This window comes from Gopherus evgoodei, unplaced genomic scaffold (assembly GCF_007399415.2).
Source record: "Gopherus evgoodei ecotype Sinaloan lineage unplaced genomic scaffold, rGopEvg1_v1.p scaffold_32_arrow_ctg1, whole genome shotgun sequence".
In the NCBI taxonomy this organism is placed as follows: Eukaryota; Metazoa; Chordata; order Testudines; family Testudinidae; genus Gopherus; species Gopherus evgoodei.
The window spans coordinates 2,156,278-2,178,534 of record NW_022059994.1 but is presented as its reverse complement, the minus strand read 5'-3'; the positions used below and the strand labels follow the sequence as shown (position 1 = coordinate 2,178,534).

The 22,257-nt window shown below is 56.4% G+C and overlaps 2 protein-coding genes across 4 annotated transcripts in view; both read right to left on the bottom strand.

Moving 5' to 3' along the window:
• LOC115640797 (E3 ubiquitin-protein ligase TRIM39-like) lies at positions 1–20,514 on the bottom strand. Its single transcript, XM_030543791.1, is given in 9 exon segments — positions 1–614; positions 616–921; positions 923–963; positions 14,890–14,993; positions 15,093–15,115; positions 15,639–15,869; positions 18,348–18,443; positions 20,097–20,486; positions 20,488–20,514. Coding segments are annotated over 9 exon segments (1,431 nt in total). The 3' UTR covers positions 1–401.
• The window catches only part of LOC115640831, a 70,417-nt gene that overhangs the window by 33,321 nt on the left and 14,839 nt on the right, over positions 1–22,257 (bottom strand). The gene's annotated exons all lie outside the window — the stretch shown is intronic.

Sequence of the window (22,257 nt, the reverse complement as noted above, 5' to 3'; positions counted from 1 at the left end):
CCATTTCTACAAATATATTTATCTGCTTGTTTTTTGAAATACTGTTGAAATGTAAATTAAAATATTCTTGTATTTGCACCTTGTTACAATAATATTTTCTAAATTAAAATAATCTTTTTTCTTTCATATTTTACACTGAGATTTCACAGGGTTAGAAAATTCTGACTGGAGTGAATGACCCCATCCCCCACCATCTGCTACCCTTGGGGCCGGGGACGGGGAAGGTGGGGGCTGGAGGTTGCCAGGTGTCCAGTTTTCGACTGGAAGCTCCAGTTGAAAAAAGAAACTGGCAGCATCTGGTCAGCACAAAACAGTCCAGTTGCTGCAGTAACTGGCCCCCACCACTGGGACAGGAAGAGCAGTGGGGCTGGGAGGGGCCGGTCTGTGCCGCGGGGTCACTGTCAGGGGCCGAGATTCCCTCCGGCCTGAGCTGGGACAGGGCAGATGATCAGAGGAGCCGCGTTTTTACCCCCAGCGTTGTTACAGGGACAGAAATAAGGGCAGAGCTTCCCGGAGAAGGTGTCGGTGAAACTGAAGAGATGGGACCTGTCAGTCACATTGTAAAACGAGACCTCGCCCGCCTCATAGTCCAGGAAAATCCCCACCCGGCTCGGGCCTGGCGCTCACGGGGAGGGGGGTTGCGGGGGAGGTTAGGGCCTCGTATCCCCCATCCCTCAGCCACACGGCCCAGTATCCATCCTCAGGTGAGAGTGTGACCTTCCCCTTCCTGCTCACAGATTCCCTACAAACCCCCAGGTTCCAGCCTGTCTTGTCTCCCACCTCCACCTCCCAGTAACGCCTCCTGCCCGCGAACCCCTCAGCGCCCAGCACAAAGACACAATAATCAAATCTCTCAGAGTTGTTGGGGAGATTCTGGCGTTTGTCTCCGTGTCTCACACGTTTCCGATCCTCAGACAGGACTGAGGTTGGGATTAGCCGTGTCTGGATCCAGAGTCACATCCACTGGGGAGAGAGTCACAGAGTCAGGGCCGGGGGCAGGGGCTGGTCACTGGGATCAAAGGGAAATTAACCTGCGTCCCCGTTAACCACTGTGGGGGGTGGTTGTTGCTTGAGGGGAGTCAGGGCCTCTCTGCCTGTGAGGAGACAATGAGGGGAAGGGCAGGAGGAGCCGGGGAGGAGTGGCAAAGTGTAAGGGGAAGCGGGGGAGGGGAGGGGACAGGCTGATGCTGGGAGAGGAAAGGGGAGGGGGAGGTGACAGGAGAGGAGGGGGGAGGGAGGGACATGGGATGGGGCAGACACAAGGCAATTGGGGGACAAGGGAAGGGGCAGGCACCAGGGGGACAGAGGGGTATGAAGGGAAGGGCAGGTTCCAGGGGGCTGCAGGGGGTGGGGTGAGGGGCGGGCACCAGGACAGAAGAAGGAGATGGACCCCAGGGGGCACAAGGGAGTACGGGAAGGGGCAGGCACCAGGGGGCAGAGGGGTGTGAGGAAATGTGGGGACCTCCAATGGGGCAGGGGAAACCAAGGGCAAGGTGAGCTGCCAGGGGGTGAGATGATGATGAGTGGGGAGGTGGAACCATGGGGAGGAGCGAATGAACAGGGACTGGTACCAAAGGGGCAGAATGAGGGGTGAGGGAGCAGGTGAGCAGAAAGGGGCAGAGAGAGAGGTGTGGAGAAGGGCAGGTCCTAGGGGGGCAGATGCAGTGTGCAGGGAGATGTGGGCACCAGGGGGGCAGAGGGAAGATGAAGGGAGGGGTGGGGCCCAGAGGTTAGGAGAGGGTGAGGGGAGGGGTGCGGCAGTGCTGAGGTGAGGGGAAGGACTGAGACCAGGAGTCCCAAAGGAGGGTGATGGAAGGGACTTGCACCAGGGAGGCAGATGGGGCCAGGGTAGAGCTGGGACTTGAGGGCAGAGGAGAAGCTGGCATCAGGGGACTGGAGGGGTGGTGAGGGGTGCAGGTGTCATGGAGCCAGAGGGGGAGGGGAGGGGTCAGGGGTGAGAAATAAAGAGAAGGTGGCATGGGTGATGGTGGCAGAGGGGCGAGAGGAGAGCAGGGTCAAGTGAGACAGAGGGTGGTGAGGGGCTGGGCACCAGGAAGGAAGGAGACAAGGCGAGGGTCAAGTGTTGGGTGGCAGGAGGAGGGAAAGAAGGGGCAGGCAGCAGAAAGGTGCGGGGAAAAAGTAAAGGCAGGTGCCAGGGGATTGAGGGGGTTGAGCAGAAGGGCAGGCACAGGAAGGGCAGAGGAGGGGAGGGGTGGAATCCACGGGGCAGAGTGGGGGGCGATGCCAAGGGTGGGCACCAGGGGGCAGAGAGGGGTGAGAGGCAAGGCAGGTGGTAGAAGGAGGTGTTAGGATGGGGATTTGAGGAGAGGCAGGTGCCATGGGGTCAAAGTGGGGCTAGAGGAGGGGTGGGCATAAGGGGAGTGAGGGGAGAGGCAGCTGCCAGGGGTCAGAGAGGGTGGGGAGAGGGGCAGGTGTCAGGAGGGCTGAGGGGAGTAAGAAGGGCGAAAGCCAGGACAGCAGAGGAGGGTGAGGGGTGAGGTGGCTATGACAGGGTGGGGGAGTGATGGCAGTGGAAGGCGCCAGGGAAGCAGATGGGGATGAGGGGAGGGGTGGGAGACATGGCACAGAGGAGGGAAAGGGGAGAGGTGGATTGTGATGCAGTAGGGACTGTCTGTGTGGGGAGTAGGAGAGCAGGGGAGGACTTTAGGTGATGGACGATGCCAGGGCCTGTAACCTGAGCTAGGTAAGGGAGGGGAAAGGGTCAACACCTTTGCCCGGGAAGGGGACAAAGGAAGGGAGTGGCAGGAGGGAAGCAGTTTGAGTTTGGGCTTGGGGCTGTGTGGGCGGAATTCAGGGTATCCTAGCTAGGATCTAAGCACCCTGAAAGCCCAGAAGGACTCGGTGGAGGGGTCCTGACTGTGCCTGCAAGCTCTGCTGTAACCTGTGTTCCTGTTGTCCAATAAACCTTCTGTTTTACTGGCTGGCTAAGAGTCACTGTGGGTCCCAGGAAGAGGGGTGCAGGGCCGGACTCCCCCACACTCCGGGACAACTGGTGGCAGCGGTGGGAGATACTGCACCCCGTGGCTGGCGCTACCTGCAGTAAGTGACTGGGGAGCAGTAAAACGAAGGGGTGGTTAACCCCTGGGAGTGTGTGCCCCGTGAGAAGGGACTTTGCAGTAACAGGGTCCCCCGGGGGATTGCAGAGAGCGGTCCCAGGGGCGGAGGAGTCTACAGCTCGACCCTGGCAGAGAGGTGATGACCTCACGAAGGGCTGGTGCACTAGGGGTCCCCCTGGAAACCGTGGGGAGCGGCGAGCACCCCGGCCTGTGAGTGGTCAGCAGGAAGATGTATGCCAAGCGGCGCAAGTGCGACCTGCTGGAGCTGTGGAAGCAGAGGGAGCTGCGCCCGGGGAGACGCACCAAGGACCAGCTGATTGCCCAGCTGGAGCAGGGAGACTGCATGAATGAACGGAGCCCTGTCTCTGAGGGAAGCAGCCGGGCAGATGTAGCGCAGGCACCAGTGTCTGTCCCCGCTGGGAGTGGTCAGCCGGCGGACGAGGGCTTCCCGAGACCCCCCCCTTCCTAGGCCTAGAGGAAGGGCGGGGAGGAGCCCAGTGTATACCGAGGGCACCGTGACACCCCCGGCCACCAGGGGATACTCCCAGCGAAGCCCACCCCCCAGCAGGGGATCCTCCCGGCAACGCTCGGCATCCGTGGAGCGGACGCGGCTGGAATATGAAAGGGAGCTGAGACGGGAGGAGCTCGAGTTAAAGAGGCAAGAGCTGGAGGAGGAGAAACAGCGTAAACATGAGCGGGAGGAGAAGGAGAAACAGTGTAAACATGAGCTGGACCTGGCCCGGCTGAGGAGCAGTGAGGCTCCGGCTGCGGTGAGTGAGGGGGGACCCAAGCCTACAAAGAGCTTTGATAAGCACTTGCTGCCCCGGCGTAAGGAGGGGGAGGACATAGATACCTTCCTGACGGCCTTTGAGAATGCCTGCGAGCTGCACAGGGTTGACCCTGCAGACAGGATCGCAGTTCTCACCCCCTTACTGGACTCCACAGCCGTGGAGGTGTACAGCCGACTGAAAGGGTCGGAGGCAGGGGACTACGAACTGTTCAAATAGGCCCTGCTCCGCGAGTTTGGGCTGACTCCTGAGATGTACCGAAAAAGTTCCGGAGCCAGCGTAAAACCCGTGAGGTCACATACCTACAACTGGTCAACCGGGCGCAGGGGTATGCCCTGCAAGTGGAAAGCTGGGGCCCAAACTAAAGAGGACCTGCTTGACCTATTCATACTGGAGCACCTGTACGAGCAGTGTCCCGTTCGACTTGAGGCTGTGGTTGATGGACCAGAAGCCGGAGAACCCACAGCACGCAGGCCGACCAATTTGTGGACAGTCAGGCAGAGGATGGCAGGGAGGAGTCTCGAAGGAGCAAGCCTGCCTCAACACAGAAGAGAGTCATCATGGGACCTCCCAGTGGGCTCCTATGGAGAACCCCCCCAAAAGGGGAACATCCAGCGGCAGGTCCCTCCGACCCACTCAAGGGGACCCACGAGACATGGGCTGCTATCACTGTGGCCAACGAGGTCACATACGGGCCCAGTGCCCCAAGCTCAGGGACAGACCAAGCAGACCCAACCCGCAGAGGGTGGACTGGGTAAAAACCCAATCGGAGGAGGGGCTACATTCCCAGGAAAGGGGGGCTGGCAACAGTACCACCTGTGGATGCTCCAGGCTCCGGGTTTTTGGTTTACCGGGTGGGCGCGGGGCTGCCCCTCCGGAAGGAGTGCATTGTTTCCCTGGAGGTAGATGGGAGGAAAGTCACTGGGTACTGGGACACGGGCGCAGAGGTGACGCTGGCCCGGCCCGAGGTAGTGGCCTCAGATCGGATGGTGCCTGACACCTACCTGACCCTGATAGGCTTGGGCAGGACCCCATTCAAGGTGCCCGTGGCAAGGGTACACCTGAAATGGGGGGCCAAGGAGGGCCCTAAGGATGTGGGGGTACACCGATATTTGCCCACTGACATGTTAATGGGAGAGGACCTTGAGGACTGGCCTAGTAACACCCAGGGTGCCCTGGTCGTGACTCATAGTCAGAGTCGGCAAAGGGCACTGCACCCTGACAACGGGGAAGGTACTCGACCCGAGGTGCAGGACCCTAACCCAGGGAGCGGGGAACGCCCAGGGGCACGGTGCAGAGAGGCTGCGGCCTCAGACCCAGCCAGCAAGAGAGAGCCGGTCCCCATCCCTGTCCCAGCTGCTGAGTTCCAGGCTGAGTTGCAGAAAGATCCCTCCTTGCGGAAGCACCGGGATCGGGCTGACCTTAGTGCTGGTACAGACCATGAGGAGAGGTTGCAAGGAGAGGTTCCTGTGGGAGAAGGGGTTCCTGTACCGAGAATGGGCTCCCCCAAGGGGAAGTAGAGTCATGGGGGATCAGGAGGCAGCTGGTGGTTCCCCAGAAGTTTCGTCACAAGGCTGCTGTACCTGGCCCATGACATCCCTCTCGCAGGGACACCAGGGAATCCGACGCACCAGACAGAGGCTGCTACAGAACTTTTACTGGCCTGGGGTCTTTACCCATGTCCGACAGTACTGTCAATCCTGTGACCCCTGCCAGAGGGTGGGGAAGGCCCGGGACAAGGGGAAAGCGGCTTTGAGGCCTTTACCCATCATAGAAGAAGCTTTCCAGAAGGTGGCCATGGACATAGTGGGACCCCTCAGCAAGATGACCCGGTCAGGGAAGAAATACATCCTGGTGGTGGTGGATTTTGCCACTCGCTACCCCGAGGCGGTGGCCTTGTCCTCTATCGAAGCCGACACAGTGGCAGATGCGCTGCTGACACTTTTCAGCATGGTGGGGTTCCCCAAGGAGGTCTTAACGGACCAGGGGTCCAACTTCATGTCGGCCCTGCTCCGGTCCTTATGGCAGAAATGTGGGGTCCAGCACAACTGGGCCTCAGCAGTATCACCCCCAGTCCAACGGGCTGGTAGAAAGGTTCAACGGGACGCTGAAGATGATGCTAAAAACATTTATGAACCAGCACCCGCAGGACTGGGACAAGTACTTACCTCACCTGCTGTTGCGTACAGGGAGGTGCCCCAGGAATCTACCGAGTTTTCACCTTTCGAACTGTTGTATGGAAGGCGGGTAAGGGGGGCCCTAGACCTGATGAGGGACGAATGGGAGGGGAAGGCCTCTCCCGAGGAGATAATCAGTGGTGGAGTATGTCCTGACCTTCCGGGAAAGACTGGCCGAAGCTCATGGGCCTGGCCAGGGAGAATCTGGCCCGAGCCCAGAGGAGGCAGAAGGTCTGGTATGACCGCACGGCACGGGCCCGTGCCTTCGCCACCGGAGATCAGGTGATGGTACTCATCCCCGTGAGGAGAAACAAACTCCAGGCCGCCTGGGAAGGGCCCTTCAAGGTTATCAAGCAACTGAATGAGGTAAACTATGTGGTGGAGCTGTCAAACCGGGCACATCACCGTCAGGTGTACCATGTGAACATGATGAAACCATACTATGACAGGGGGAATGTGGTGTTGGCCGTGTGTGGACATTGGGAGGGGCAGGGAGATGACCCCTTAGTAGATCTATTCCCTGGGACCAAAGCGGGTTCCCCCCTGGAGGCGATTCCCCTCTCTGATCAGCTGACCCCGGGCCAGCGCGCTGAGATCAGAGGGGTGCTGCATCTATACCGACAGCTGTTTTCCAACCAGCCTGGACGCACTAATTTGACTGTCCACCGAGTGGAGAACTGGGTCACATCCCCCTATAAGACTACTCCCCTTTTTGGGTCACTGGTAAAACTGCCCAGGATCTTGAAAGAGAGGTCAGGGACATGCTGGCTTTGGGGGTGATCCAGCCATCTTCCAGCCCTTGGGCCTCACCAGTGGTGCTGGTTTCCAAGAAGGATGGGTCAATCCGGTTCTGTGTGGACTATCGAAAGCTCAATGCCATCACCGTATCTGATGCCTACCCTATGCCCAGGCCTGACCAGCTCCTAGACAAGCTGGGAGGTGCTTGGTACCTCACCACTATGGATCTTACCAAAGGCTACTGGCAAGTGCCGCTGGACGCAGATGCCAGGCTGAAATCGGCCTTTATCACCCCTCTGGGGCTATATGAATTTCTGACCCTGCCCTTCGGCCTCAAGGGAGCACCGGCCACCTTCCAGCGCCTGGTGGATCAGCTACTGAGGGGGATGGAGAGTTTTGCCGTGGCATATATTGACGACATCTGCGTCTTCAGCCAGACCTGGGAGGACCACATGTCCCAGGTTAAACAAGTCCTGGACCGACTCCGAAAGGCTGGGTTAACAGTAAAGGCTGACAAGTGCAAGGTGGGGATGGCTGAAGTATCTTACCTGGGCCATCGGGTGGGGAGCGGCTGCCTGAAGCCAGAACCAGCCAAGGTGGAGGTAATCAGAGACTGGCCTGCCCCCAAACCAAAAAGCAGGTCCAGGCCTTTATTGGGATGGCGGGGTACTGTCGAAGGTTCGTGCCCCACTTTAGTGCCATAGCCAGCCCCATCACTGAACTGTGCAAAAAGGGGAAGCCAGACAAGGTGATCTGGACTGAGCAGTGCCAGGAGGCTTTCTGGCGCTGAAGGAGGCTCTGGTTAGCGGCCCAGTTCTGGCAAACCCAGATTTTGACAAACCCTTTATGGTGTTCACCGATGCCTCAGACACGGGACTGGGGGCGGTGTTAATGCAGGAGGATGAAAGGGGGGAGAGACACCCCATCGTGTACCTGAGTAAGAAGCTGCTACCCCGGGAACAAAGCTACGCAGCCATCGAGAAGGAATGCCTGGCCATGGTGTAGGCCCTTAAGAAGCTAGAGCCATATCTCTTTGGGCGACACTTCACCGTGTACACCGACCACTCTCCCCTGACCTGGCTGCACCAGATGAAAGGAGCCAACGCCAAGCTCCTGAGGTGGAGCCTGCTCCTGCAGGACTATGACATGGACGTGGTCCATGTGAAGGGAAGTGCCAACCTGACAGCGGATGCGTTGTCCCGGAGAGGGGGCCCTGAACTTCCCCAGGTCACTGGGCAGAGTGACCCTGCTCACTTCAGTCTCGAAGAGGGGAGAGATGTGATGCAGTAGGGACTATCTGTATGAGGAGTGGGAGAGCAGGGGAGGACTTTAGGGGATGGACGATGCCAGGGCCTGTAACCTGAGCTAGGTAAGGGAGGGGAAAGGTCAACACCTTTGCCCAGGAAGGGGACAAAGGAAGGGAGTGGCAGGAGGGAAGCAGTGTGAGTTTAGGGCTTGGGGCTGTGTGGGCGGAATTCAGGGTATCCTAGCTAGGATCCAAGCACCCTGAAAGCCCAGAAGGACTCGGTGGAGGGGTCCTGACTGTGCCTGCAAGCTCTGCTGTAACCTGTGTTCCTGTTGTCCAATAAACCTTCTGTTTTACTGGCTGGCTAAGAGTCACTGTGGGTCCCAGAAAGAGGGGTGCAGGGCCGGACTCCCCCACACTCCGGGACATGGATGCCAGGACATAGCATGGTGTGAAGTGATGGGAGGGCTCCAGGCTGCAGAGGATGTTTGGGGGAGAGGGGCAGATGCCAGGATGGCAGGGGGAGAAGGATCGGGTCTTCCAGAGGGGCAGAGATGGGTGGAGGGCAGGGGCACCTGCCAGGGAGGCAAAGTGGGAGTAGAGGGGCAGGGGCCCAAGAGGAAGAGAAAGGGAGTGAGAAGAAAGGGAGGGATGTTGGTGAGGGGTCAGAATAGACGCAGGGTCCAGAGTCTCTCACAGGGGTGAGGGAAGGGTGAGGGAGGGGTGGGAGCCAGAGAGGTGGGAGGGAGAGGCAGGCCCCAGGGAATTTCTGTTTCTTTGGGGCCACGTGTGGTTGGTTTCTCGCTCAGAGCAGGTCAGTGCTGTCCCCACACACACTGGGGGTGCAGCTCTGCCCCAGGGGGAGCAGCTGGGACTCTCCATGCTGGTGGGCCTCACCGGCCCCACCTTTCAGCCAGGAAAACCCCACTATCAGCCCCACCTCTTGGCCGGCCCAGCCATACCCCCACGGGGGCAGTTGTCTGCATTGGGCTTACTTGGGGGGCATTACAGTGGAAGATTCGGAGGGGTATAAATGTGTACTGATGGGCTGTTGCTAATGAGGCCAGGGCAGTGGGGAGGGACGGGGCATTTCCCCACTTACTACCCCCTCCATCTGGGAGAAGCTGCACCGGGGACCAGTTCCGGTTCAAACCTGCACAGCGCGTCTGCACTAGGAGTTTGCGCCTGTGCAGCTACAGCAGCGCGAGGAAACCCCGGCAGACATGGCTGAGACACTGCTGTGCCAGGGGCCGTAACCTCTCCAGTCACTGGGGCTATGGATCAATAATTACAGGGTCACTGGAGCAGGGGAGCTGGACTCTGGGCTCCCAGGTGGGGGCCTGACTCACTGGGCTGCAGAGTCGTTCTCACTCCCATGCTCTGTCCCAGTGCCCATGGCAGTGATGAGACACAGGAGGGCCTCATCAGACACCTGGAGCCCAGCAGTCCAAGCCCTCATGGCATCACAAGCAGGGACTGAACCTGGGGCTCCCAGCTGAGGGCCCAGCCACTAGGCTAAAGGCTACAAGGGAAGAGGCAGCACCTTTTTCTCTTAATTGAAATTAGTCAGCGAACTCGACATGGATTCACAAATAGTTTCTGTTGACCTGAAATATAATTTTGCAGCAAATAAACTATTTGTCCAAAACATTTCACCCAGCTTCACTACAAACCTGTCTGAGCAACTTAGGAGCCCCAATCCCAGTGACTTGAAATGAGAGACTGTCAACATCCCCAGAAACGCAGTTACAGACAGGCCAGGCTCAGGACATCAGCTATGAAACACTCCACAGCTGCTGTTTAATTTGCCATTTGCAGACAAATGCCCCCTGGGCCCCTGATCTCAGTCCTATAAATCAGGATGAAAATGGAGACTTGGCTCCAGCCTGAATTCTCTGCCCAGAGCCATTTCTCCCATGGATGCTGCTAGCGGCACAGACCCTCTGCAGCTGCACCTGGGCATCTCCCAGAGTGGATAATGGGCATAGAGACCATCTCAGAGCCCCAGGAGCTCAGGTGTCTCCATCTAACGACTGTGCCACTCGGTCTCATTAACCAGCCCTGGGACAGACACGCTGGGAACTTTCACACTCAGACTCTGGAGACACTTCGGGTCCTTCTACACAGCCTGCAGCACCGATTCTTGGAACAGAGTGGACAGATTCAGGCTTATAGGGCTCCCTCTTTGGAATTAAAAATAGTCACATAGATTTCCAGGTTCTGGCTGGAGCTCAGACTCTGAAGCCCAGGGTGGAGCCAGGTCTGCCCCTCACAGTGCAAGAGGGGACATTGTCTGTGTCCACATCCCCTTCACCCCCTTCCTGGGATGAGGAACAGCAGCCCCATGGTCCCACCCTTCACCCCAGGGCAGAGGAGTGAGAGCCTTCAGCCTCCTGGGCAGTGGGGCCTCCCAGCACAGGTGACTGGGTGAGCGTGAAAGTGTCTCCACACAGAGAGCTCTGTATACCTGGCAAATACACAGATGTAACCGTGGATCAGGATCCGGGATGGTGCTCTCCCCAGGAGTGATGGAAGCTCTCTAAAAGTAGAGGGGTCACCCATTCGTGCCAGCCCTTCTCCTTGAGCTCTTGTCCCCGCATCCCTGAATCCTCGCTCTCACACTGCCCCTTTTTCCTGAGCCCCTGCCTTCACACTACCTCTTCCCCAACACCCTGACCCCTTGGTCCCTCCCCCATCGTCGCTCACCCTTACAGCTGGTAAAAAGTGGGAGAGAATAGCCCTCCCATTGGTAAAAGTGATGGGGCCATGGCCCCTGGCCCCCCTCTTCCAATGCCCCTTACTCACCCCACAACCCCAGTAGCAGAGGACCCTTGGGGCAGTGACAGTGAGTTCGGTGCTGGGGATACAAATTGGGTTTTACACCCCGGCTGCTGGAGCTCTGTGTATTGAGGGTATAAGGAGACAGAGGCCGTGTCAGCCCCCCACTGTCCTGCCAACATGGCTCAGCCCTGACATCTGCCAGAGCCTCTTCCTGGGGAGGAATCGTCCCTGCGGCCCATTCAGACCTTGGCCTCCCTGTGGAGGTGGCCGGTGAGGCTGCCGTTAAAGTGAGTTACGACGTGAGCTCCTGTCCGCTGGGAACTGGACTCTCAGCCTGGGCTGAGATCGGTGACTGGGGAGTGAAAGGCCCCAGCTGCCATCACTGCCCCCCTGAGCCAGCCCAACACCTCCAGCCATTCAGTGCAATAACAACCATGCTCAGGCTTGGTGACACAGCCAGTGCCCCAGCAGGCAGGGCGAGGGCCTGTCCAAGGAGCAACGGGCACAATCTACAGCAAGGGAGGTTGAAGCTGGAGAGGACGAAACATTTCCTAACTCTCAGGGCAGTGAAGCTCTGGACCCGGCTCCAAGGGAGGTTGTGGGTTCCCCGTCACTGGAGGTTTGTAAGAACAGGTTGGACAAATCCCTGCCAGGGATAGTCTAGTCCCTGACCTAGCATGGGGGGCTGCAGTAGGTGACTTCTTGAGGTCCCTTCCAGCCCTGCATTGCTATGGTTCTAGGTTACAGCAGGTCTTGGGGCTGGGTCCAGGGGGCTCTAAGTGTGGTGAGTGGCATGTGACAGAGATAACACTGTTAGTGACCATGGCAGCTGGCAGCTCGCGGTCCCTGCCAGGGGCCTGGCCTGTAATGTGGCTGCCTGTACCTGGCTCAGCAGGGTGTTACTGGGCCATGTGGACAGGACCTAGAGTTGGCACCCGTCCATAGGGTTGCCAGGCATCTGGTTTTTGATTGGAATGCCTGGTCAAAAAGGGACCCTGATGGCTCCGGCTGGCAACACCGACTGGGACATTAAAAGCCTACTGGCCTACCCTAGCTCCGTGCAGCTCCTGGAAGTGGCCAGCAATTTTCTTCCCTGGAGTTTCAAATTTTTCTAGCAGAACATAACCAAGAGTCAGCCATAGTCACGCCTCCCTTTGAATACAGGTTGGCTCTGGGGGTGGGGGGAAATGTATCAAGAGGGCTGGCCCTTTTAGGGGAGTCAGGGACTAGACTACCTGTGACAGGCTCCAATAAGGGAGAATAAGACAACCCAGACCAACCTGGAAGTAATTAAATCCCTAGATGGCTAGTTGGCAGTGAAACAGCTAATGAGCCTGATAATGGGTTACCAGGGCTCAGCTGAAGGGATCCTAGGGACAGGAAGCTGCTGAGGATAGGAGCTCCCAAGAGAGCTCACAGAGCAAGGAGTCTGGAAGGGGCTCCTAGAGCAGTGGTCCCCAAACTGTGGATTGTGCCCCCCCTCAAGGGTGTGGAGGAACATTTGCTGGGCCTGAGAGGGCCTGGACCAGCCCTCATTTGTGGCGGGAAGGGAATGTTACCCAGCCCTGCTATGTCCCCAGCTCCACTCCGGCCCCACCCTCAGCCCCAGCTGCATCTCTGGCCTCCAATTCAGCCACCCATCACTGCCCTGCTCGAGGCTGAGAACCCAGCTGCAGTCCCAGCCCCAAACATGGTTCCACCCCCGGTCAAAGCTCCCAGCTCCCGGTCCCAACTGCAGGTCCACTCCTAGCCATGGCCGCCAGCTTCTGGCCCTAACTGGAGCCCCATTCCTGGCCCAGCTTCTGACAGCAGCTCCAAGGGTGGGGGCCAAACCAGGTAAGGGAGGGCTTGATCAAAAAAGTTTGGCGACCACTGTCCTAGGCAGAGGAGCTCCCTTAAGGGGGAGGAGCTGTCTGAGATGACAATGACAGCAGCAGCTGGAGCAGGACAGAGCCCTGGAGAGCTGCCCCCAGCTGGCGAAAGTGGATGCAGAGAATAGAGGGACAGTCTGAAATGACCCAGCTCCAGGAGGGAGGGCTGGAGTCATCTGATTCCACCATGGAAACTAATCCAAGCCAAGCTCCGGGAAGGACTGAGGGCTCCTGACTTGAGGACAGTGAGGAGCTGGAGTGAGAGCTGGAGGCTGGAGCAGAAGGAGGGAAAATATTTTATTTTGGGGTTTACTTGGACTCAGAGCGGACCCCAGGAGGGGACTTTTCTCTCAGATCTTTTGGACTGTGAGGCGTAATTTAAGGAGTGCTGAAGCGGAAAAACTGAGGCAAGATGCTTGCCAAGATACCCTGAAATGGCTGAGGCTGGTATCAATAACACTCACTGCCCAGCCCCTAAGGGCTGCATGACAGTGCAGGGCCTTCCCCATTGCACACGGGGACCCTGAGGCGCAGGGAGCCCTGGTTATTCTGCCCCACACATTTACCCAGAGACTCCCCTGAGCTGCTGGGCCCGGGTCCCTGGGGTCAGAGTGCAGGCAGTAGAGTGGCACTGACCGGCCAGGGCTGCTGGGGTGGGGGGAAGGAAAGGGTTAATCCCAGCGCAGTGGCACTTTGCTGCCCAGCCCTGGCTGGTCTCTGTCCTCTGGGTGCAGCTCAGGGCGTGTGTCTCTGAGCAGGTCCCTGCCCTCTCACCCGCCATTTGCCCCAGACACAGAGCACCCAGGTGCCAAGGGAAGGAGCAGCCCCAGCAGTGCCGCATTGGCCCTGGCACGGGCTGAGCCTGTGAGCGCAGCAGCAGAGGCAGCGGTAGAGAGAGGGGCTCAGCCATTGAGAGCAGCAGCGTCCCCACCCGCAGGGGAGGGGTCAGAGCTGGGAAAACAGGCCAGGCTGGGTCAGGGGCTGGGAGCTCTGGCAGCGAGGGCGGTGCAAGCACCAACAGCTCTGCTGGAGACCCTGGGCCTGGCCAGTCTGGAGCAGCCAGCGCGTGACTCAGGGCCTGGGACCCTGCCCAGGATGGGGCTTCTGGGGGGCTGACAGGAGGCTCCCCAGGGGCTGGTGATCCCCTAGAACGAGGCACTGAGCTGACTGGCTCCGGATCCCAACAGACTCAGGGGCCAGGGGTGTGGAATGGCCCAGAGCCCAGCCGTGTTCAGGGTCCAGTGGGCACAGACTGTGCTGGGCTGGGGGCAGTGAATGGGGAGGGGAGCAGGGAGGAAGCTGCTTCCCCCACAGCCTGGGGTTCCTGCTCCCTGGAGCCCTGAGATCTTGGCCCTGCAGCCGGCACCGACTGCGCAGCCTCCATCAGCCGGGACAGACACACCCAGCTTGGCCCCTTCCACTACCCCTGCTGGGGTGGGTGGGAAGAGAGGAGCGGGGAGGGGGTAGGAGGAATGAACCAGTTCAACAATCACAGACCGAGCTCACTGAACCTTCCCACCCTCCTCTCCTCTGCCTTAGTTTCTTCTCTGTCCCTCCTCGCTGCCAGGTCACTGTCTTTCCCCCAGTTTCTGCGCTGGGGTTGTGGGGAGGGGTTTGGATGGGGGCAGCTCACGCTCAGCCGTTGTGACACAGTCACACTCTTGTGAGTGAGTCTCACTCACTGAGCAGCAAACCACTGACCCAACATCACACTGGACTGTGCTCAGAGCACACGAGGGACCCATAGGATTCAGCTTGTTACCTAGTAACACACGGCCCAGTTCAGAGCGCAGCAGCCAGACCGGCCCCTCCTCCAGCTCAGAAAGGGCTGGGGCAGTGCTGAGCGGTGCCCAAACAACGCAGCCCTCACATGTCCCAGGAAAGAGGCACAGACACATCATCCATTACCAGTCTGTGCAGCTCCCTGTACAATGGGCCCAGTTCAGGCATCACAGCACCTGGCTCAGGGACACCCAGTAACTCAGCCATGGATGGGTCAGGATGTCAGAGTGACGGGGCCTGGTCAGCCAGCTGGGCAAGTACCAGCAGGTGGCTGTAAGTAGCAGGCAAACTGCCCAGCACTCAGCACATCAGACTCCAGCTATCACAGCTCCAAGCCTGTCAACTGGGTGCATGCGTGTCCTGGGGTCCGAGGCTCTGTCCACAGCCCCAGGCACAATACATCTGAATGTTCCAGTAGAATCCACTCACCTCCAAATCTCTTCAGCGCTTCCCTCATGTCAAGGGAAATTTTATACACGTTCTTCAGGTCAGTAGAAACAGCTTCTGGTTCCTGGAGTTTCACATTCTCACTCCTATGAAGAAAACGTCCCATCATCACTCAGCTGCTCCGTACACACATCATCCCAGAACCACCTCCAAGAATATAAGAGCAATGAACATAGGAAACACACCTGCTCAAGGTGCTTTTCACATCCTGAAAGGAAAAAAGAGAATCAATGTTCTGTATTAACACAATGTGCATAAAACTGTGTGAGTTTCACTCTGGGCATCAAACTTTCATCTAGAAAATAGATCAACCCTCCCAGGCTTCACTGCTTTGTGGTAAAATCTCGTACACTATTATGCAGTAACACTTGCTTCATTTATGTAGGTGAGACAGGAATTTAGCTAAAGGATTCTCCCTTCTAGGGACCCAACCCATCAGTATCTGTGTTTAGCGCCTGTGTTGGGTCCAATGTTCTGGAGCCAGAGCAGGGATGGGTTCAGCTCAGTATCATTCTTGTATCATCCATTTAATCTCCCACGGCCTCACTGGGGCTCCATGAGGAGAATTCCCCTCTAACATGAACTGGGATATTTTGGAACTGATGGAGCCCTTAGCCGGATGTTCTGTTTGTCAGTAAACCGCAGAACACATTTACTGCAATTGTTGGAATTCAGACCCAGGGATCTGAGTTCTAATTCTGGATGGGTGGAGAATTTTGATGCCGTCTCACCTTTAGCAACTCGACAACTGGCTGTCGACACTTCTCCTCGATCTCTGTGATCAGCTGCTGCAGAGAGGAGCTTTGCTGGGAGAGTTTGGTTACATTTTCCTGTAGTCTCTGCAGAGTCTCCCTCTCCTCCTCCTCCAGGCTCTGCAGAAGCAGCTGCTCCTCCTCTCTCAGCAGTGTGTGCAGTTTGTTATATTCACCTGCAATCATCTCTCTCCTAGTCTTCACTTTCCCCTTGAAATAGAAGAATAGGAAAGGCACAGAGAAAACGTGAGCCAGATGTTGAGTTACACAGGCTGGGCCTCTGTCCATGAAGCAGGGGATTAGATCAGTATCAGGTTTGTAAGGAGATTTACTTCTTTGGGAAACGTACCATAATGGGTTTCTTTTCGTTCAGAGTTCATATGACGAGTTCCGTAGCGGGGTTGTCTAGGGTGCTTTGTAAAGACACAGTATGTTATTGCAGGTAGCATGGGATGGACACACGGGAGTGGGGAGAAATCGAGGGAGCAGGAGAGATTTACAGGGGGCCACACAGGGTGTCCATGGGAGCATTTGGGTGCCCAGTGCTGGGCACTCAGACACCAACAGGAGTCGTCACAGCGGGATGTGGTCGATGCTCCTTCTTTAACAACCTGCTCCCAGGGCTGCAAAGTTCAGGACCTAGGGCTGGTGCTAATAGTCCTTTGGGTGCCATCCGGGGGATCACATGGGTGTTGGGCACCCAGGCCACTGTCAGGGCTGGCTTCGGCCTCACCCAGCCTGGCCGAGTGCCCCATGCCCATGTGCCCAGTGCCCCTGGGATCGCAGCCTTTAGGGAGCCCATTAGGCTCACAGAGCAGCGGGTTGGCTGATGCCAGCTCTGTCCCCACCTGCTCTCTGGGCACTTTGCCGGACACAGTCAAACCTGGCTGTTAATTGTTATGCACCTAAATCCCTATTGTCTGAGGAACTGAACACGAACTGCTTCTGGTGCAGCAGTGGGAACTGCTGCGGTTCTGTCCTCTGGAAGCCAGCCCACTTCCGCAGGGCTCTAAATACGGCTTCAGATGTAGAACCAGAGGCACCCAGCTCTGACCACTTCAGCTCTTGTAAATGGCCATTTTTATCTGAATAGTGGGGCACCTACTTCTCCTCTCATCCCTGCTGCTGGCGTCTTCCTCACACCCCCCACGCTCCCTGCAGGGATTTCACCGTAAGAGGCAGATGAATCTGAACAGACTTTTTTTCCCATGGGTTCATCACCTGGCTACAGACAAGCACAGGGAAAGTCACAGTGACAGTAGCAGGTGACTGGGATGAAGTGGCCACGTGATGGCAATAGAGGCATCAAACGGCCAAGCGCTGCCTGGCTTGACACTGACCTGCCCCTGGCTCTGCTCACTCAGACGGGTGTCCCCACTGCAATGAAGGTGCGACAGCACCGTGTGTAGACACACCCAGGTTAGCTTTGATCTGGCTAGCTCGGCTACTCGTAGCTATGAAGCCGCACCAGCAGCACAGGCTGTACAAGTCCACTAGTGACTGTACTCAGTCACTAGCCTGCAGTTGGCTGTTGGGGCCATGTAGATGCACCCTAGGAGCAGATTTTCCACAGGGCTCCACACTCCCAACTGGGTTTGATGTTCAGAAGTGCTCAGCTCCCAGCATGCCCTCAGCCCAGCCAGCTCAGTGAATCTCAACCTCACCCATGGGGGGCAAATCATCCTCCCAGCTCCAGTGTCCGGCCCAGGCACTGGACAGATTCACTGCAGCGATTGTTGGTGCAAAGGAAGAAGGAACAATCTGTTTCCTCCAGGCTGCAGAGCTTTATCATGGAGGCCACTGAAATACGATGGCTGTATCCACCAACACACCATCCCCATGTGCAGGAGGGAAACAGGATCCACATAATAGTGAAAACACTGCATCCAATATTGAGAATTTGTCTATCAGAGATCCCAGGGGTGGGTCTGCACCACTGTACAAGGGCCAGGAACTGCCCCTCCTCCGCCTATAGGAGCTGCTGCGCTGACATCCCCACCAGAGACACAGCCTGATGCTGCCAGCACCCTGGATGGCAGGTACCATAGGCCAGGGGAGGCTGAGCTTCCCCAAACAGGATGCAGCGCCCCTCTCTTCGGAGGATGCTGCAGACCTGCTGCCTTTGGAGTGCTGCCTGCACTCTTCCCAGAGCCCTCGCTCCAGCTCTTCCCCCGAAGCCTGCAGCACCCACCGCCTGCTGCCCGTCAGCTGAGGGGGAGCCCCACCAATTGCTCCTCTCCGTCCCTCCCCCCAATCACTCACCCTTAAGGCAGGAGGGGGAAGAAAGGAGCAAGCGGTAGGTGAGGGGGACTTGGAGGAGGGGGTGCGGGAGAGGAGCGAGCTGCAACAGTGAACGGGGAGCGGGGAGCCTCTGGGGAGGGGGCTGAGTGGGAGCAGGGCATGGGGCAGAACAAGAGCAGCGCATGGGCGGGATCTCAGGGAGAGGAGGACAAATGGGGGTGCAGCAATGGGCAGAGCAATGATCTGGATGCTGGGAGTTTCCGGCACTCATGCCCGGCATCCTCAAATGCCGGAGGTATGCGCTGCCCATGGCCAGCACCAAGCCGGTGCAATTGGAGCAAACAACCAGAGCAGGTTCATAACCTCATCCTGGAGCTTTACAGCCCCTTCATTCTTGGGAACGCTGCAGGGGGAAGGGCTCAGGGAGGAATAAACCTGGACACCCACCTGCCATTCTATGGTTTTCTCCTCCTCTGCAGACATCAGAGCCAGGGCCTCTTCCAGCTCCTTCCTCAGAGGGCCCAGGGCTCCCTGGAGTTTCTCCTGCAGGGGCATCGTGTGCGATAAGCAGCCATTAGTCTGCCTGTCCAATAGGTGGACAGTACTGTCCATATTGGCATTTCATACACGAGCAGTAAATACCCTGGAAGGAGGCAGCAGACTTGGCTCTGCCGACCCCAAAGGCCCCATGGGAGCAGAGACGCCAGTCTCAGAGCAGGGGCTCTGCTCCCTGCACACACTCAGGACTTCTCAGAGCCTGTGTTTCAGCTAAAGTTTCCCATCACCGACCACAGGCCAGAGGGGAAACAGCTGGGAAGGTTCTGAACGATCCCTCCTGCCAGTGTGAGTGAAGAGGTTGGGGCAGCATCTCGCTGCACTGTACCCAGACCCAGCCCAGGAACAAGACCCCACTGTGCTCCCATCTGTCCAGGCTCCCATGTGGCCTCCCCCAGGCAGCGGCTGAGCGCCTGAGCCAGCACAGTCCCATTAACTGCACAGGGTGAAGCTGTGATGTGGCTGGAGGTCAGTGAGGAACTGGGAACACCTGGTCTGGGGGAATGTGCCACCCATAGTTATAACTGCTGCACAGCTGGAATACCCCAGCGCTCTTCCCCTTTGACAGCGTCTGATTCCTTCACCCGGCACAGCAACGTGCTCCTGCCCCCTCAGCCCCGCTCTGTGCAGCACCCATGGCAGCCCCCAGAGACATCCCTGTTTCACTCTTTCTTTTCTCTGGGCCCTCGAGTTCTCTCCTGCCCTCTGCCCAAGGGCCCAGGCTGCTGCTGCAGCTGCTGCTGAGAGCTCCTGGGGAGCTGCTCAGTGACACCCCTGCGGTGCTGCTGCAGGGAAGCAGTGAGCGATGGAGCCAGCATGGGCTAGTGAGAGACAGGAGGCGAGAAGCAGCCTTTGCATCCAGCAAAACAGCTTCATAAATGAGCAGGGATCAGAATGTGGGAGAGGGCAAAGGTGGCTGGATTATTTAAGCTCCACCCACAAAATAAGCTTCACGTGAGTCACCAAAAGGAGACACCAGGATCTGTTCAAATGGTGCATTGTTCAAAACAGGACGGAGCTGATGATTGGCTGCAAGGGGCTCCTGGGGCAGGACTCCCCTCATGGGGCTAGAATGTACCCCTGGGCTCCGCTGGGCTCTCTGGGCCTGGTCCTCCTTTACTGGGGGGAAATAAGAGGTGGCATCTCCCAAACATCACCCGCTTGTGGCACCGGAAGGAGGCGCCACTGGCAATAAATGGTGCCGAGTTGTAATTCTCCCTCTCCATTCTCACAGGGGGAGCAAAATAATTAACAGTGTTGATATTTAAATAATCAGTTCTCCAGTCTGAAGGAGACACACTCACCTAGACTGGCCTGCAGCTCCTGTGATTTAAACCTCACTGATGGTTAACACCACCCATGGTGTAAAAAGTACCCTTATTTCAGCAGTGGAAGCTGAGTGTGAAAAACATTCAGAAACTCAGAGAAAAGTTTCCCACATCCAGTATCTTTCAAGTCTTGATATTCTGATTCTGTCACCACACTGCCAGATCATTAATTTTTGTGATAGCATCTCCCCTACAATGAAGGCTTTACAGAGCTGAATGATGCATCACACCTGTGACAGGTAACATTCAGTGAAATCAGCCTGTCATTAAAATCCAAAGTTATTACCCATTAAACTTGACAGCAACTCCCTACCTTGTACTCCTGGGCAGCTTCCTGTATGGGAACCACCCTGTGATCTCTGTGATCCCGGGATAGATGGCAAACCACACAGACAGAAGTTTGATCCTCTTCACAGAACAGTTTCAGAGTCTCCTGGTGTTCCCCACACACCCTCTCCTCTCCTGCTCCCTTTGCTGCCTGTAAACTAAACCGTTTGGCGATTTCTACAACATTTGCCAGCTTCCTGTTCGGCCTGAGGTTTCTCTGCTGCACAGTTTCTCTGCACTGAGGGCAGGAGGCGGCTGTATCGGATCCCTCCCAGCACTGGGCGATGCAGGACCGGCAGAAATTGTGCCCACAGTCTATAGTCACTGCATCTCTAAAATACTCCAGACAGATGGGGCACGTAGCTTCCTCCCGGAGGACTTTCCACGAGGTTGTCTGTGGCCATGGCTCCCTCTGGGCAGTGTAACAGGGTTACTTTGACTTTTTGAGCTCAGAAATATGCCCCGCCTGCAGCAGCAGCAATTGGGTGTTTCCCTTCCTGGAACTGACTTAGGCTGTTCGCTGAGCTGGAGCCAGATCACCAGTAATGTTCCAGCCCTGAGGGCTTCGGTGAGAAATGTAGCAATAAGGCTCTGATCCTGCAATCAGCCCCCTCTGCTGGTGTGTGTGGGGGGTCACTGAGGCTTCACATGGACATCAGCTTCTCCTTGTCCTGCTGAGCTGACAGAACTGCGTGTCTAAGGAGTGATATTTAGGCTTGGCCGAATTCATTTGATTTAATATGTATTTTGACAGATAAGATTAATATTTATCTGTAAGAATGTTTATATATTTATCTATTTAAACTTTCACAGTTTCAGTTTTTATCAAGATTATTGTTCACAGTTGTGGGAAATTGGGGGAGTTCAGACAATATTTTAGTCAGACAATAATTATTTAGAACAGTAGACAGATTCAAAAAGTTAAAAGGTGTAACTGTTAAAACACAAATTGTCAACACCTCATGTCAACACATGCTAAGTAAATCTCCTTAAATTAAACTCTAGTAATTCTGAAGCAGCATTTTTCTTACTGTAGCTATTTGTAAATTTCGGTTCTTATCTAATGGAAATGTTTTTTCATCCCTTTGTATGCGCAAAGTGAAATCAACATTTGCTGACATCTACTAATGAAATCTAATCCTTTCAAGTCTAGGGATATTCAATTCACAGGCCAAAAACTTGCTTAAGCTGGAATCAAAGTTTCAAAGGCCTGATTCTGATATACGCTAAGGCAGCTCTGCCTCAGTGTAAAGGAGACGCAGTGTCAAAAGTGTTGCCAACCAGGACTGGCAATAGGGGTTTTAGCCCCCTAGGCACATCGGCAATTTTGGCACCCCTGTCCTGCGGAGTCGTGCCTGCGGGAGGTCCCCCGGAGCCGCGGACCAGCGGACCCTCCGCAGGCACGACTGTGGCAGCTCCACCGGAGCCGCCTGCCGCCCCCTCCGGCAAAATGCCGCCCACCAATAATCCTGGCACCCTAAGCGATTGCCTAGGCCGCCTAAATGGAAGCACCGGCCCTGTTGCCAACATTGATGATTTTATAATGAATCTCATGAACATAAGAATGGCCAGACTGGGTCAGACCAATGGTCCATCTAGTCCAGTCTCCTGTCTTCCAACCGTGGCCAATGCCAGGTGCCCCGGCGGAATGAACAGAACAGGGAATCATCAAGTGATCCATCCCTTGTTGCCCATTCCCAGCTTCTAGCAAACAGAACTTAGGGACATCTAAACAAAGGAAATTTCTAGTTGGCTTGGTTGCAGAGAAAAACTTAAAATGTGACCTGAGTCAGCCTAAAGTGTGAGAATCAGAAGGCAAATAGAAAGAACTCAACATTTCGTAGTATTTTTATTTTTTAGTCTCACAAACGGCATCACATCATTCTGGGAGTCCTGACTCATGATTTTCAAAAGTTTGGGGTTGGCAATACTGTGCCACTGAGAACTCCGGCCTTAAATCCCCATCCCCCCATGGAAAGCCCCCTAATTTCACGCCATCATTTATCTAACACAGCAGAGTTAACAGATAGGGAAACAGAGAGGGAAAGGTGTGGGAATGCGCATGGAGCTGGGCTGTGGGCCCAAGCAGCAAATGAGCACATAGGAACATAAGAACGGCCGTACTGGGTCAGACCAAAGGTCCATCT